This window comes from Bubalus kerabau, chromosome 18 (assembly GCF_029407905.1).
Source record: "Bubalus kerabau isolate K-KA32 ecotype Philippines breed swamp buffalo chromosome 18, PCC_UOA_SB_1v2, whole genome shotgun sequence".
NCBI lineage: Eukaryota > Metazoa > Chordata > Mammalia > Artiodactyla > Bovidae > Bubalus > Bubalus kerabau.
In genome coordinates this window covers 20091204-20109669 of record NC_073641.1, presented here as the reverse complement: position 1 = coordinate 20109669, position 18466 = coordinate 20091204, and the positions used below count along the sequence as shown (strand labels likewise).

Sequence of the window (18466 nt, the reverse complement as noted above, 5' to 3'; positions counted from 1 at the left end):
ACTTGCATGTTCACTTCTACACTCATTATAGTGTGTTATATTCCAATAAGAGTATTAAAGTTCAGTGAAAACCTCATGCATACTGATGAGAATGCAAATGAGCATTGGTAAAAGAATGCTAGGATCTTAAGGCATAAACTGTCCAGTTAACTTACTATATTCTGTTCAAACAATAGTTACATTATAATGAAGACTGATATAGAATCCATCATACAAATACAATTAGCAATGGCAAAATCATTATATAATTTGTAATTGAATAGAGGTTCAGTTCCAGATTGTTCTGAGTTTAAAAAAAAGAAATGTAATGATTTGATATTAGTGCTTATTTCTGTTCCTTCCTCCTTATAACCTTTGCCAGCCTTTAGCAAGACATTTCCTTTGCTGTATGTAGTGATGGGGAAACTAGGGATGATTATATAAATGAGTGATAGCATTGAAAATTTCCAGCTGTAACCTTTATTGGATACATAACACTGAACAGGCATCAACCATCATCTCAAGAAGACATTTCAAGTATCTGGTTATTGTAGAATTATAAATATCGTAGGATTATTTATTTCAGAAATTGCATGTATCTATCTAAATAAAATTCTCTTTTCCTTGAACCATTTAAAACAAAGTTAAAGGAAGCCCTGATATCTTTCCTTAGAGAAGAGTGTCTGATGAGAATGAATAGTCTAGGTTGTATTTATATATTACCTTAATACTTAATATTATATCTATGAATGAATTTTATAAACTTATACAAAACCAGTAGGGTTTAGAAAAACACATATCAGAGTTTCTTCAACCTATTCATCTACCTTGGAATTAAAAAAAAAAAAATTATTTGAGGGCTTCCCAGGTGATCCAGTGGTTAAGAATCCGCTTGCTAATGCTGGGGACACAGGTTTAATCCCTGGTCCTGGAAGATTCCCACATGTCACAGGACAGCTAAGCCTGTGCAGCACAGCTACGGAGCCAGCACCCTAGAGCCTGCGAGCCACAACTGCTGAAGCCCGTGCACCTGGAACCTGTGCTCAGCAACAAGAGAAGCCCGCCCAATGAGAAGCTTGCACATCACAACCAGAGAGTAGCCCCTGCTTGCCATAACTAGAGAAAGCCCGCGTGCAGCCGTGAAGACCCGCTGCAGCCATAAAAATACATACAATTTTTAAAAATTTTTGGATTTTTGGATTTGGATTCTACTGAAGTATTTTTTCTTTTCTCAACCTTATGAAAACAGAAACTGAAAATTCTGTTTGGTAGACTCATCAGTAAGACAACTTGTTGTTTTTCTCATAGTGACAGTGTGTTATCGCGCCATTATACTTTTTGGATGGTCTAATGTCAGTGCTAGTGTTCACAGACTCCAGAATACATAGCAATCAGGTAAAAAGTGTACTCGTTTTTTCGGGGTTTTTTGTTTTGTTTTTTAATGTTTATTGGAGTATAGTTGATTTACAATATTGTGTTAGATGCAGGTGAACAGCAAAGTGAAAAAAGTGTAATAATAATGACTTATTTTTGATAATTTATCAAAGTGTTTTGCTAATATATGAAAGTGTTTTAAAATCAAGATATATAATTGCTAAAAGGATTATACTTAATGGTAGCCCTAGCACAGAAGTTGACAAACTTTTCCTTAAAGGGCCAGATGCTAAATAGTTTAGATTTTGCAGGCCGTATGGTCTTTGTTACAGCTTACTCATCTCTGCCACTGTGGCACAAGTTATAATAGATATGTAAATAAGTAAGTATGACTGTGTTCCAGTAAAACCTTATTTACAGACACTGAAATTTGAATTCTGTGTAATTTTCATATGTCATGAAATACTGTTCTTTGTTGGTTATTTTTTCAGCCATTAAAATAAAAAACAAAAAGCAAGCCACGCATTACAATTTTGCTTGCAGTCTATAGTTTGTCAGTGCCCCCCTCCAGCAGTTGATTTTTCTGAATTAACTTTCTAATCTTAATCAGAACTGAATATTTATTGCTTAAAACATTTTTAAGGTACATGGCTCATAGTGAATTATTTTAAAAGCAGTCTCTTTCCTAGGGAGAAAAGTGCCCATAAATATAGACAATATTTTGACCATAAAGAGACAGTTGAAAAATTCCATAGCTTACTTATTTCCTTGATTGTGCAGAAGAATCTTGATATTGCTAAGCTGGATTTTTTTTAATACAGGTCAAAATCCCATTACAGTGAATATTTTTATAGTGGAAGTACTCATTCAAAAACTGTATTTAAGTACCTACTCTTTCAAAGCATTTAGGTGGTAGATAAATAAATCTCCCATGGATACATTCTGCCCTTGACAAACTTCCAGCCTAGAAAGGAATATAAAATCTGTGCAAGTTGTGGCTAAAAATGAACTAAATAGAGCTGGAAGCCAAAAAGAAGAGAATGCAGATGATAACAACAGGAATAGAAGTTCAGAAACAGGAATAGATAGAGAAGGCAAAACACTGGGTACTGTATTGAAAATACATGTATGGGGTTAGTGCCAGAGCGAACAGAGCAGGGCGAAGTAACCAGTCACAGGCCCACAACTGAATGCTGCTCTTTCCTCCCTCACAGCCATTCACTACTGGGCTTGGCATGAGAATGGGTCCTGCTGCTATTACTTGGAGCAGGCAGGCTACTGGAGCTAACGCGTCAGAAGAGAAGGTGGCTGGTGAATGGACAGAGCTCAGATTTTAGAGCCAGTTAAACCAACATTTCAGAGAAGGCAATGGCACCCCACTCCAGCACTCTTGCCTGGAAAATCCCATGGATGGAGGAGCCTGGTGGGCTGCAGTCCATGGGGTCCCTAAGAGTCGGACACGACTGAGTGACTTCACTTTCACTTTTCACTTTCATGCATTGGAGAAGGAAATGGCAACCCACTCCAGTGTTCTTGCCTGGAGAATCCCAGGGACGGCGGAGCCTGGTGGGCTGCCGTCTGTGGGGTTACACAGAATTGGACACGACTGAAGTGACTTAGCAGTAAACCAACATTTGATTCTCGGTCTGTTACCTGCCAGATATGTGAGTTTTGGGAAGTTGCTGATCTTCTTGAATCTCAGTTTCCCAATCTGTAAAATGGGGTTAATAATGCTTATTTTCTGACATGTAGTTCGTGTTGTGACCTATTCCTCTTCCTAGTTTAGTATTCCTTGCTTGTTGCTTATAAACTTTGAGAAACTGCTTAGTAGAGCATGGATGGTTATCGCGGCCAGAGACAGGGTCAGATCTGGATTCAAATTCCACCATTACTACTTAATGTGTAAACTTGGGAAAGTTACTTAATTTTTCTATCAAATAAGCATACTTCACAATTTTTTAATGAAGATTGAACCAACTAAAGTGATAAAATAGTTTCTACTTTTCAAAGACCATATTCCTTGCAAGTATATCAGTATATGTCCTCATAAGTCAAGCAAGTTTTGATGATCTTTGTTTTTTGGAGTCTGTTATGAAAAAAAAAATACAGGTTTATTGAAAAATAGCAAAAACTTAGACTTGTATGTTTATTGTATGCCAGACTCTGAGCTAAGAATTTATATATATTATTTCATGTAACTTTCACAATAACCCTAAAATGTAGACACTAGTATCATAATTTTATAGATGAGGAATCTGATGTCTAGAAAATTAAATAATTTGCCTCAGGTTACACAGCTAGTAAGCACTTAAATGGGGATTTGAACCCCAGAATTCTACCTCTGCTCTCCTAAGCACTGTATTATATGTCTTCATGTGATTCTGGCACACTTCCTCAGAGGCAGCTGCCTCCACTCCCTTCCTGCTGCTATAAAGCATCTAACACAGTACCCAGTGTCCAGTAGGTTCATACTTACCTGGATACATACATACATACTTGTATGTATGAACAAGTATGAACTCTTTCTGCTGTGCATCTCATCTCCCAAGTGTTGGAGCTTAAGGCCTGTCATACCAACCATAGGAGATAGACTGCTTGCCAGAACAGATTAGAAGAGAAGTCTCTGAAAATGAAAACTCTTCTCCATCCATTCTTTTATATGTTGAGCAATAATTGGTTAACGTTACCAGGATAAGTTTAATGCTGCCTTGTAGTTTACTGCATTATCATTTGGCCTATATGCCATTATATACACTAAATTGAATTCAGATGCTTATGAGGTATGATTTTAGTTATGAAACTGTCCCCTCCACACTCTCCCCACACTCAAGTATTTTTTGTGACACAGATCATTACCTGACGTATGTTTTGGTGATTCTTTTCTGTGGCCCCTTCACTAGTATATATGCTCCAGAAGAGGAGGGAACACATGTTTGGTTCCCTGTTGTATCTCTAGTGGCTAAAACATGCGTGCGTGCTAAGTTGCTTCAATCATGTCTGACTCTGTGACCCCAGGCTCCTCTTTCCATGGGGTTCTCCAGGCAAGAATACTGGAGTGGGTTGCCACGCCCTCCTCTGGGGGATCTTCCCGATTCAAGGATCAAAGCCATGTCTCTTATGACTCCTGCATTGGCAGGCGGGTTCTTTACCACTAGCGCCACCTGGGAAGCCCTAAAACAATATATAGCAGGTGTTTAATACGTATTTGTTTCATGCGTGGGTAAATAAAATGTTTGTGCAGTTTATAGAAAACTTATATTTAGTTATTATTTTTCTTTCTAGCTTGGATCAGAAAAACAAGAAAGACTCCGCCTACTATGGAGGTAAGAATACATACTATGGAGGTAAGAACACATACTATGGAGGTAAGAATACACAAGGAAAATATTCAAATATGTGTCTGTAATGCTGTGCTTCTCAATTGAGTTTGTACTCTCAGAGATACATGAAACCTCTAAAACATATGTGATGCCACCTCTCCAAAATGTTAATTTTACTCCATAGAAAATAATTTCAAACATATTTATAATAAATGTACAAATCATGGAATATAACATAAAATTTATATAAAATTTTAAATGAAGTGATAAAAATTCAAAACAAAATAAAAATACTTTAGAGGATGTTTGGAGTTAAAGCAGCTTGCATCAGAACATTTCCCTGGCCTCTGGGAGTTCTCTGTTCTGATATGGATGCTTTGGTGGAAGAGTTGAGAAACACTAAATCTCTTGGTCCTATCCAAATCATGCTGTTTATTTTGCCCTTAATTTTATATAAAACTATAAAATTTTATAATTTGCATGTAAATTTAATGCCATCAGGTAGCTGAAGAAACTTTAAAATATACAATTAACAGGTAATAGGTAGCACTCAGTAACGAATAGTTGAATTTGTATTTAAAACTTTAGAAACATAGGAAATTCCCTGGTGGTCCAGTAGTTAGGACTTAACGTTTTCACTGCCCAGGGCCTGGGTTCTGTTCCTGACTGGTGAACTAAGATCCTGCAAGCTACATGGAGCAGCCAAAATAAAAGCTTTAGAAGCATAATTTTGGTGGTATGCAGAATGAAAAACATAGCAAAGCTGTGGTATTTGTGTTTTTAAAACATGGTTATTTCAATGGCAGAAACCAGCACAATATTGTAAAGCAATTATCCTTCAATTGAAAATAGATTAAAAAATGGTTATTTCATAATTTCAAAACACTTATTTCATAATTTTTATTTTAAAACAGTAGCAAAATGTTTGTAAGAGATAAATGTATTTCATAGAAGGGAAGTTTTCAAATTCATTAATATACTGCCTATTCCTTTTCCTTTACTATTGAGGATTCTTCTTTTCCCTCTCTACCACAAACCTTGTTAACAACATAAATGAATTCCAATACTCAGGCCACACATTTTAAGAGGTGGATACTCCAAGGAAGAGTTTAGGATAAACTGTAAATTAGCGTACCTATCTTTACTGTTCCATTCCTCTTGGACTGACTCTATCAGTGTTTTTCTGACCAAGGTCTAAGTGAGTGTATTACTAAGCCTATTTTTAGCTTTATATGTTTTTTCCATCTTACCCTTGTCCTACGCTTCTCAGACTCTTTTTTCTAGTATCCAGTGAACCTTGGAATAAAAGTGGAAAAAAAAAAATCAATGTGATCCAGTATGCAGAAGTATCTTCTGTGGTTTCCAGTGGTAAGGATGGATCAAGGAACCCTTCTTGTGTTGGCTACAATAAGAGCTACTGTTCTTAGAGAAAAGGGTGCTGCTTCTATCCTCAGGACTTTGGAAGCCTTCTTTCATGGAAACATAGATACATGTAAAGTGATTCGATGGCAGTAACTGCCATTATCAGGCCTAAGTCACCACTCCTATAAATGTTAGGTAATCCCATCATCTCGGACAAGCTCCAGTTAAAACAGTGAGACCAGGTCATTCCATCCATGGTGCTCACATTCTCAAATATCTGAAAAGGAGCCCTCTGTTTCGTCTTTTCAAATATACTATTAGTTGCAGTGTTCTTTATACAGAAGAGCCCCCATGTCTGTGGGCCCCCAATACACAGACACACACATCCTCTTCTCTCCCTCCTGATCCTTTCCATTGTGTTTCAGGAATTTCCATTTTTTTTATTAGCAAATTGCCATTAACATTTGATATTGTTCTAGGAACTTTCTCTACCACAGAACCTCTACTAAAATCTACCTGTGTCTAAAAGATAGTGAGTCTCTTCTTTCCTTGAAGTGGATTGTGCTCATTTTCCTATAACGCATAGAAAGAAAGTAGGACCTTTCCCCTATCGTTTCTAAAATAGTCTTCCATTTTGTGGGCCCAGGAGAGTGTAGTACCTTTGCAATCTAAGTAGATTTCTTTCAACCTATTCATCATTTTTATCTTTGCTAATAATATCCAGGGCACTCTCCCACACTGATGGCAGTGATTAGAACCAAACTTCCAGTTTTTTTCTGTCACTGTCTCTCCAAGTTCTTAGCCATTTAGTTCTTTGACTTTGACCTCACCTGCATCCCTAGCTCAAAGAACAACCGCTTCCATAACCACACCTTAGTTCATATCATCACCAACACCATTCTACCATTACAACTTACAAACTTTTCAATCCCAGAGTCTACATATATCATCATAAGGGAGAGGAAAAACCCATTTACAATAAAAATAAGGCATGTATACAGAAAACCACAAGAATTAAATGGGATTGTTTAATAGGTTATTATAAGGCAAATTCCACCCAGATCAAGAAATACAACTTTGCCAGCTACTCATATGCCCCATCTCAATACAACCTCCTTTCTACCCACAAAAGCAACCTGGAACCCTGACTTTTGTAGTAATCATTTCCTACATGTTTCAATAATCTTTATTCTCAGCCAAATGTACACTATAGTTTAGACTTGCCTGTTTTGTAAAAACTTCATACTTAAGTCTCTTTCAGTTTATATGTTCTTCCTCCATCCCTTTTATTTCCTGACAGATTTATCTATTGAAAAACCCAACCAAAGTTTGCCACAGTCTAAATTTTGCTAATCTTATGCTCTCTGTGTAGGCTTCTCAGGTGGCGTGAGTGGTAAAGAACCTGCCTACCAATGCAGAAGACATAAGAGATGTGGGTTAGATCCCTGGGTTGGGAAGATCCCCTGGAAGAAGGCATGGCTACCCACTCCAGTGTTCTTGCCTAGAGAATCCCATGGACAGAGGAGCCTGATGGGTTACAGTCCAAAGGGTCTCAAAGAGTTGGACAAGACTGAAGTGACTTAGCATGCATGCACCCATGTTCTCTGCATAATCCAACATGTTCTCCTGTTCCTCTGTCTTCCAAATTGGCAGCTGGATCCAGCAGCTAGATACTGATGTTTGATCTTTTTGTCAAGAATGTGTAAAGTGTTTGGCAAGACTACAGGAGAGCATTGTGTCTGGTTGTCCTTTTTCTAATTTTTGTAGATGCTCATGCTTAACGCGTATGGTCAGTTCATTGGAAACAACCTCCTGTTCTTGCATATCTTTTGAAACTAGTTTGTTTTTAAGATGCTGCCAGTAATTTGAGTTCTCTACTTTTTTTCAAATCTGTTAGTGAACTCCCACCCCCAAATAGACTTCCGCTATATCATCTATAGACTATGGCTGAAGGTTTGTTATTTAGTCACTAAGTCATGTCCAACTCTTTTGCAGCCCCATAGACTATAGCCTGCCAGGCTCATAGCTGAAGGTAGGTAGTAGCAATTAGAAATACCATTTACAGTAGCATTAGAAAGCATAAAATACCCTGATATAAATTTAACGAACTATATGCAAGACATGTAGACTAAACACTATAAAACATTGGTAAGAGAAATTAAGGAAGACCTAAATTAATGGGGAGATATGTCTGTTCATTGATTGGAATATTTAGTATTGCTAAGATATTAGTTCTCCCAAAAGCTACTGATTTGCAGCAGTAATTCTTAACACTTTGTCATGAATCAGTTACAGAGAAGCCTTATTATAACACAAATTGCAGAACCTTTTCCCCAGAGTTTTTGATCCACAAAGTCTCGAGTAAGCCCTGAATATTTGCATTTATAGCAAGTTCCCTGGTGATGCTAACTAATGCTGCTGATCCAGAGCCCATACTTTGTAAACCACTTCTCTATAGACTCAGTCAAGTAAAAATCCAGTTAAAATCCCATTAGACTTATTTTGGTAGAAATCAAGATGCTGATTCTAAAATATATATGGAAATTCAAAGGACCTAGAGTAGCTGAAAGCAATCATGAAAAAGGAGACAATAATTAGAGGACTTATGCTCTAATTAGAGAACTTATGCTCTAACAATTAGAGAACTGACTCTAAAACCATAGTAATTAAGACAGCGTGGTACTGGTGTAAGGATATATAAACAAATAAATGGAAAAGAATAGAGAGTTTAGAAGTAGATAGTGTACAACCAGTTGGTTTTTGGTGGTAGCACCAAAGGAACACAATTAGAAATGAAGAGTCTTTATGACAAGTGATGCTAGAATAATATCCTAGCTGAACTCGATCCCTACCTCACATCATACACAGATATTAATTAAAGGTGTGGATCCTATACTAAACGTAAAAGTTAAGACTATAATGCTTCTACAAGAAAACATAGTGGAGGGCTTCCCTGGTGACTCAGTGGTAAAGAATCTGTGTGCCAGTGCAGGAGACAGGTTTGATCCCTGATCCGGGAAGATCCCACATGCCACAGAGTAGCTAAATCAGTGAAGCACAACTATTGAGCCTGTGCTGTAGAGCCCATTAACTGTAGCTGCTGAAGCCCGTGCACCTGAGAGCCCATGCCCTACAACAAGAGAAACCACAATGAGAAACGTGTGCACCACAGTGAAGAGTAGCCCCCCCACTGGCTGAAACTGGAGAAAAGCCTGCATGGCAGCAAAGACCCAGCACAGCCAGAAATAAATGAAATAAAATTATAGAAAAAGGAGAAATCAGTGGCATATCTTCACAACTTTGGGAAAGACAGGAGATAGCAAGCACCATCATAAGAAGAAGCATTGATAAATTGAACCTACTGCTACTGCTGCTACTGCTAAGTCGCTCAGTCGTGTCCGACTCTGCGTGACCCCACAGACAGCAGCCCACCAGGCTCCACCGTCCCTGAGATTCTCCAGGCAAGAACATTGGAGTGGGTTGCCATTTCCTTCTCCAATGTAGGAAAGTGAAAAGTGAAAGGGAAGTCGCTCAGTCGTGTCCAACCCCTCGCAACGCTATGGACTGCAGCCCACCAGGCTCCTCCGTCCATGGGATTTTCCAGGCAAGAGTGCTGGAGTGGGGTGCCATTGCCTTCTCCAAAATTGAACCTAATCAAAATTAAAAACTAATGCTCAAATCAAAAGAGAACATGAAGAAAGGAACAGACTGGGAGAAAATAATCCCAGTACGTGTATCTGACAAAGGACTTGTATTCAGACTGTATAAAAACCACTTCAACTCAATGATAGAAGACAAAGCTAATAAAAATGGGGTGAAAATCTTGAATTAGCTTTAATAAGATTCAAGAATAGCCACTAAGCATATGGAAAGATACTTAACATCACTCGTCATCATAATGAGATGCCATCACACATCTATGAAAATGGCTAAAATTTAGAAGATTGACAGTAGCCGTAACTAGAACAACAGTAAATGTACGTATATAACCATATAGTGCTGATTGGTAGGGAAGTTATATAACCATGTTAAAAACCTGACAGTTTCTTCCTACCCTATAACTCAGCAGTTATAGGCCACCTGAAGGTGAAGGAATCCATTTTTAGGCTCACTTCTTGGGAAGCACTGGCCAAAAGAATCTAGTTCCATGAAATACTATTTAAGCTTCCTGATTCATGCCCAGCCCGACTTTCTAGCTTTCCTCTCTATATTTGCTATATCTATCCTACCTTCGAAGGTACTCCTTGCTGTTTCCCAAGTTGAATGTCTTCTTTTCCATCAGCTGGGCTCTTCTGCTCAAGCTTAATTTCATCTAAAAAGCCCTTTAAAATCATTGCAGCACTCTTTGCAATAGCTAGAACATGGAAGCAACCTAGAAGTCTGTCAACAGATGAATGGATAAAGAAGTTGTGATACATATGCACAATGGAATATTACTCAACCATAAAAAGGAACACATTTGAGTCAGTTCTAATGAGGTGGATGAACCTAGAGCCTATTATACAGAGTGAAGTAAGTCAGAAAGATGAATATTGTATACTGTCACATATATATGAAATCTAGAAAGATGAATTTATTTGCAAGACAGCAATGGAGAAACAAACATAGAGAACAGATTTATGGACATGGGGAGAAGGGAGGATAGGGTGAGATGTATGGAGAGAGTAACATGGAAACTTACATTACCATATGTAAAATAGACAGCCAATGGGAATTTGCTGTTTGTCTCAGGGAACTCAAGCAGGGACTCCATATCAGCCTAGAGGGTTGGGATGGGGAGGGAGATGGGAGGGAGGTTCAAGAGGGAGAGGACATATGTACACCTATGGCTGATTCATGTTGATGTTTGACAGAAAACTACAAAATTCTGTAAAGCGAATATCCTTCACTTAAAAATAAATTTAAAAACAAAAACAAAATTTATAATGCTTTCTTCAACTTTTCCCCCAGCTTCTTAACTCAGAGCTAGTCATTTCTTTCTTGATATAGCTACACTGCCTTGTATACTTATATAAGCCTTTGAGTTCAGTATTATAATTACTTATTTTATTTGTCCATCTTTCAGACTATATTATGGGCTATATGGCACAGGGATTATATCTTATTAATTTATATATCATAAACACTTAACACAGAACCTGATTCATTACTAGATAGACTTTTATTGACAGACTTGAAAATCTCAATGCCATGTAAGTATATTACATGGTTTGTATGACAGAATTGGACTTCCCTGGTGGCTCAGACAGTAAAGCGTCTGCCTACAGTGCAGGAGACCCGGTTTCAATCCCTGGGTGGGGAAGATCCCCTGGAGAAGGAAATGACAGAGTTTGAATTTCCAGCAGCCAACTATAAAATAACCCTGAGAAACTGAATATATTTTGAAATTGAGCATTGCTTGTACTTTTTGTCATGAAAATTCACATTTTACTTCAGGTTGCCAATATCATTCAATGCCTGTTCATCAGTTCAATACAAGTTGAAGTAACATTTCACAAAAAGTAATAAGGTAGACTTTTCATAGTCTTAACTATGTCCTATTAGAAGCCATATATAGCAAGTTATTTTGAAATATTGCTTCTCCTTTCATACTGACAAGACAGTAGGAAACAGTTTTCTGTTTGAAAAAGTGAATAAATGCATTGACAAAATATATGACTCAGCAGTAGGTTTACAGACAGTAGAAGAAAGCAGTAACATTAGAGCTTACTCACTTCCTTTTTAATACATATGCTCATTGAAGGGCTTCTCTGGTGGCTCAGCTGGTTAAAAAAAAAAAAAAAAAAAAAACCCGCCTGACAATGCAGGAGACCCAAGAGACACAGATTCAATCCCTGGGTCAGAAAGATCCCCTGCAGAAGGAAATGGCAACCCACTCAAGTATTCTTGCCTGGAAAATCACATGGAGAGGGGATCCTGGTGGGCCACAGTCCATGGGTCACAAAGAGTTGGACATGACTGAGCACACATGCCCACAAGCATGCTCCATGAAAGAGGAAGAGGAAATTCTTGAAATGAGTAGAGAATAGAGCTGCATGGTGATACTGTAGTCGAAGGAGAGGCCGGAGCTGCGAGGTAGCACCTTGTTAACTTGGCCATGTTCTCAGATCTGGGCTGAAGGCTCCAATGACTCATTTTTTATCCGTATCCAAAGTGATTTGGCTCTGAAAGATATCACAATGACTAAAACACGAGAGTTTGTAAATGTTGCCAGAATTCCAGTATATTAATTTACAGTAAGAAATTAAATTGGCATAGGAAAAAGCACTAGGATATGAGTATGATATTTGGATGAGAAAAGTTAAGTAGTAAAATTAATGTTTAATTGCATCAGGCCCAGAATCACCTGTTGTGTCCATTTCGCCATAGGGATAGTCTGACCACATGAATAGCCATATGATTTGGAATGGAAAAAAGTTGCCACATGCTTGTTAAGGTTTTTCTTCCTGTGAACAGTGTTTTTATGGATTGTCAGCATTTGTTTCTATGATTCCCTTTTTTCTTTGCTTCTCTTTTCTAATTGACCTATTATTTATTTTGCTATTACAGTAGTTATATTATGGTCAAATGTTGCTGGCCCTGCAGCTCTTCTTTTGTTTTGCTCTTTTCATATCTCTGCCCTGGACTATCTTGCAGTTTAACTTTCAGAGAGGACTCTTCTTTCTGAATTTCTGAGCCCCATCTCACTGTTGTCTCCAAGTGATTGATATTTGTTGAGCATCTTCTTGGTGCCTAGTATTATTAGCTCATTTTATAAGTTACAGAATTGAAATGTTTTAGGGTTAATGTTTTGCATATATAATCCTATTTTTCTGCAGACTTGTATGGGGAGTGTATGTTCTTATGCAAAAATAGACCCCCTGCCCTAAAGCTCACAGTATCACTGTTGGAAATACAGTGGAATTGGATAAAAAAATTGTACCAACTTCATACTCTGAGTTGTAACATCATTCATTAAAAGTGAATGAACTAGAGATGCATGTATCAAGATGGATAAATCTCAGAAACATAGTATTGAGTAGAAAGAACAAGTTGCAGAAGATTTCATTACCATTTATGGGCTTCCCCAGTGGCTCAGCAGGTAAATAACTGCCTGCAGTGCAGGAGACACAGGAGATGCAGGTTCGATCCCTGGGTTGGGAAGATCCCCTGGAGAACGAAACAACAACCCACTCCAGTATTCTTGCCTGATAAATCCCATGGACAGGGGAGCCTATGGGCTACAGTCCAAGAGTCAGACATGTCTGAGTGACTAAAGCAGTATCATTTATATAAAGTTTGAAAGCAGGGAAAGAAAAATGGACTTCTAAGTAAAGTTAGCCAGTTTTAAACATATGAATATACTTTCTCCTTTTGAGCTTAATGAAAATGAAAGTGAAGGGTTTATTTTTAAAAGCATAAATTTACAAGGTCAATGAAAAATTGAAGACACAACAGCAGTAACAATGTTTTAGAAACTGGAAAAGCAGATGAGCAAATGTTAGCAAATTTGGCAAAACTAAGAAGCATGACTCCTAGCAGAGAAGAAAGCTTAGAAGGAACCCAGTTTAAACCACAGAATCCCAGAATGCTCAGTAATTAGCAGTGCCAGGAACCTGAAAGTGGAGTTGAGGCTGATGCTAAAAACGTAACCTGGTTGAAAATCTATTTAAGAAGCAATTAGTTATTAACCAATAAATGTAGAAGAAATAATAGAGTTGGAAAGTCACCATTTTTCAACTGTCATTGTGATAATCGATTCAAGGAAAACTCATTAGTGGATATTAAAACCATTGGATCAGATTTTTGGGGGGAATAGCATATTTACATGGTCTCAAGTATCGCCCTACAGATTACTTATTAATTACAAAGGAAAACAAAAAGTAACTTTATAGTGGACAGATTTCACCATACCACCTTAATCAGTTAGTCAAAAGTTGTATCAAGTAGAACAGACTTCACATCACGTATGCTTCTTTGTATAATACAGTGAGAGTAAGACATCATTCATGTAGTTTTTTGTTTTTTTTTTTTAAACTAACAGCCTTAATCAATTCACAAGGAAGTAACCAGAAAAACCTCATGAAACGCCGGGCTAGTCATGTCAGTGTAATGAAGGACAAAGAAAAACTAATCAACATGACAACTAAATGTGACATGTGATCCTGAATGGGGGAAAACTTAGCTATAAGGGATAGCATTGGGTTATTTCTTTAAATTTGAACATGAACCATGTATTAAATGATAGCATTGTATCAGTGTTAAATCTCCTGAAGAAAAAGAAAAGGACACTGTTAAATTCCCTTTGTGAAAGTCTGAAAACCATACAACTTCTCTACCCAGTGGAAAACTGGAGGTTTTATTCATGGGGAGGGGAAAACAGTAAAAACTGTTTTTCAGACAAATATAAAGGTAGAGGTCCATTCTGAAAAATAAAGGGATTAAATGAACACATACACACTGAACATATAAAGTTGAATTACAGATAAGTATGTGGGAAATAAATAAATGTCATTATCTCCAAGAAAAACCCCGGGTAGGAAAAGGAAAAGTAATCCTAGTATACAGAAAACTCACTTGTTGATAGTGTTTATTCATAATACTAATATAAATATTGAATATTGATCTACAGCTATATTGAGGATATGCTCATTCACTCAGTCGTGTCTGACTCTTTGCGGTCTCATGGACTGGACTGTAACCCACCAGGATCCTCTGTCCATGGAATTTTCCAGGCAAGAATACTGGAATGGGTTGCCATTTCCATCTCCAAGGGATCTTCCCAACCCAGGGATTGAACTCGCATCTTCTATATTGGCAGGCAGATTCTTTACCACTGAGCCACCTGGGAAGCAGGATAAATCCTCATTTTCAGTAATGAGAGGTTAATATATAATGCTTAAAACTGAAAAATAAAGCAATGATAATAGAAAAATGTTATGGAGGGGCTGCGACAAAGTCTCCTTGATAGCTGTCAACACTTTTGTGGCTCCCTGGTTTGGCCTGTACCATAAATACCAGCCAGAAGAATATAAAGTAGTTGTTTCCCAGGAGAAGGAAATAATATTTTTCATAATAAGCCTTTTAGGACAACGTGGCCTTATGTAAGTTTGATTTAAAGAAAGAATTTGAGAAACCACATACACAATGCTGTAGATGAGGAGTAGCAGAATTTTTTCTTCAGAGAACCAGATAAATATTTTGGCCATTGTGAGACAGTCTCTATTGCAACTGTTTAACCTGCCAGTTTTTCTCTGAAAGCACACATGGACAATATGTGAACCAGTGAGTGTGACTCTGCCCAACACAACTTTATTTACGAGGCAAGCAGCAACTGGATCCTAGTTTGTCAACCCCTGCTGTCGATCGGTGGATTTGAAATTGGGGTACCTGTGCCCGGGGTACACAGAGACTTCCTGTGGGATATACAGGTATGGATAGCTTTAAAGCAATTAATTTCCATGTTCTCTCTTTCCATATGTAGTCCTTCCTAAAAAAGATTTGCCAGAGATCCTTCTGGTCTGCCAGTACTCCTTTCTTTCTTCTTTCATAATCATCTGTCTTTCAGAAGAAAAGCTTACTTCTTGTCCACCCTAAATCTAACTATGGTGCATTGCCTTGGAATTTAAAAATCAGGGCACCAAACAAAGAGACATTGGAGAATTTGTCCTGAGGGAAAGTCCCTTGAGAACAAAACAGAAAGCTTCAATAAAAATTATTGAAAGGGGCAACACATTATTTTATCCAGGTGACAAAGGCCCCATGCCTTATAGTATCTCTGTCTACCTAGCTATCCATTTATCTATCTTAAAATCCCACAAGTGAGAAAGTTGTCATGGGCACACATAATAACACATTTATTTGAATTTAAAAATTAAGTTAGACTTTTTTCCTGACAGATTTGGTTGATTGGATTTGACATTGGGAGCTGGTTTTGCCAATTAAGTTATATGGTTATATTTTCCATAAATTGAATAAACTAAACTGCAGTCCAAAGCTTTGACAAAAATGCTTAAAGCATGCATTCAATCAACAGTAAACTGCCATTATTTAAGTGTCAAATAAGCACGGTGGTACATAGTTTTAAAAAGTCTTAGGAGATGAGCATATTAAAGTTTTAAAAACCACTGCTGTTTTGTTTATGGATCTATAAAGATGTAGTAAAAGTATAAAAACATGCATGTAGTTGTTACTGCTGGGGAAGGACAGTATGGACAAGGGGTCGCAGTATTTTCTTGGTCATATCTGTAGTTTTTATTTTCTTAAATTGGATGGTGGTCATACCTGTAGTGTTTTCTTTCTTAAGTTGGTCATATTTGTAGTGTTTTATTTCTTAAGTTGGATGGTGGGCACATGGGCATATATTATATTATTAGCTATATTTATTTATGGGCTTCCCTCGTAGCTAAGTTGGTAAAGAATCTGTCTGCAATGCAGGAGACCCAGGTTCAATCCCTGGGTCAGGAAGATCCTCTGGAGAAGGAAATGACAACCCACTCCACTATTCTTGCCTGGAGAATCCCATGGACAGAAGAGCCTGGCAGGCTGCATTCCATGGGGTCGCAAGAGTCGGACGTGCTTAGCGTCTATAAACTACCACCACCACGTTTATTTATACACGTGAAATATTTCCTTTAAAAAGAATATAGTGATATATTTATAATAATATATTTTAAGTGAACATGTTGGATCCCTGGTAGAAAAATAAGATATTCAGAATAAACTGAAAAATTAAATGTTTGAAATTCTAAAATACCAAAAGCACTTAAGGAGTTACATGGCAATATGTATAAGAAACAATAAAAATAGGAAAAGAATCAATGTGGTTTAGTTTTGGGAATTCCTTTTTAAATGTTTAATGCTTTTATGGTTTTACTGTTCATTCAGTTACTTATCAGGCACCTAGCATGTGCTTAATAGGTAACATAATTTCTTTGTAGACGTATGTTGTACATACCAGTTTGCCCTAGATATCTTAACTCTGTTAAATTATGTGTAAACCATTTTTAGTATCATCTTTTTTCCTCTGTGAAACCAAATTAGTCTCATTCTTTAAGGTTGCAAGGAAAAAACAGTCACATACTGCCTTCTGAAACTGGATCTTACTGCAGCTTTATACAGAAGCTTGGTATCTTCAGTGGTATAGTCCTGTGAGTCCTTTGGTTTACAAGATTGGAAAGGATATATCCTGAGTTTCATCAACATACCATTCTTTATTTATCTACTAGCATTTCTGCCTCCCCAAAGGAAAAGATGTGGTTGAATGGGTTTACCACCATCCACAATGAAAGGTCCCTGTTGGGCCAAGTGTTATGCCAGTTATTTGACCTCTTTCGTACCTAACTCATTTGTGGCTGCCTTTAATCAGACCAGGAAGCAGGCTTGTCCCCAATCAGGACTGCCTGAAGCTTAGAAGTTTATACCTGCCAGTGTAATTTGGGGGCACTTTTGTGACTCTATGGCTTGGCCTATACACTATGACCTTACTTGATTTTTTTCCCTTTGTTTTATTTAAAAATTAATAAACAATAATATTTCCTGGAAATAATAAATTACCCCAAATCCTATGGCTGGCTGCACAGCTCTTAACTTCTAACAAGGTAATTTACCCATGTGTTCATTGGCACATATTTGTAATTTTGGTATGTTTATTGCTTTGTAGCTGATGTTTTCACTTAACTGTCATAGTCTAGGAATATAAAAAAAGCACTTAAAACACAATAGCATAACACTTAGAGATGCCTTTTCTATGTACCTTCTTTGGTATTGCTCAGTTGTGTCCAACTCTTCTTTGGTATCACTCAGTCATGTCTGACTCTTTGTGAACCCAGGGACTGTAGCCTGCCAGGCTCCTCTGTCCATAGAATTCTCCAGGCCAGAATACTGGAGTGGGTAGCCGTTCCCTTCTCCAGGGGATCTTCCCAATCCAGGAATTGAACTGGGGTCTTCTGCATTGCAGGCAGATTCTTTATCAGCTGAGCTACCAGGGTGGCCCTTTGGTATTGATCTCTACCTTTGTAAAAACTGAGAAAATGTGAAATTTGCCATACTTCTCTAGAAAAGTGTAGTAAGGATGAAAGTGAATCATTTGTGTGTTTTGAGCTCCCCAGAGTCTATACTCTTAACCATAAGCTAGTGAGCATCTCTAACTATAGGTATTTATTTTTTAATTGTGCTAGAAATTTTAGTTAGTTTATGCTATAAATCTTTGGTTTTCAAAACATTGATTTTAGATGAATCTTACAAAAAAGTAGTATCTCAAATTTCAAGCCTCCCACCTTTCTCAGTCTGAAAGGATTGCTTCTTATATACTTCGGTACAAAGCTGAGGCCGGGGTTTAACCTTAGTTTTGGCACATATTTTCTACTATTTTGACCTTTATCTGACTTTTAAAGCAGAATGTATAAGCTTTTTTAAAGTTGTATATAAGTAAAGTGCTATTCATTATTTTT

At 37.5% G+C, this 18466-nt stretch overlaps 1 protein-coding gene across 7 annotated transcripts in view; it reads left to right on the top strand.

Annotated features, from left to right (window-relative positions):
• The window catches only part of NDUFAF2 (NADH:ubiquinone oxidoreductase complex assembly factor 2), a 185225-nt gene that overhangs the window by 128232 nt on the left and 38527 nt on the right, over positions 1–18466 (top strand). For 3 of the 7 annotated variants that reach the window (XR_008704964.1, XM_055555098.1, XM_055555096.1), the window contains one exon: positions 4636–4676. Coding sequence is in view for 4 of the 7 variants with exons in the window: in XM_055555098.1 (XP_055411073.1) it covers positions 4636–4676 (41 nt within the window). In the remaining 3 variants the exon portion in view is untranslated. Of the gene's footprint in view, positions 1–4635; positions 4698–7407; positions 7707–18466 lie in introns of those variants that run through there. The other 4 variants (XM_055555097.1, XM_055555095.1, XR_008704965.1 and 1 more) reach the window with 3 other exon arrangements.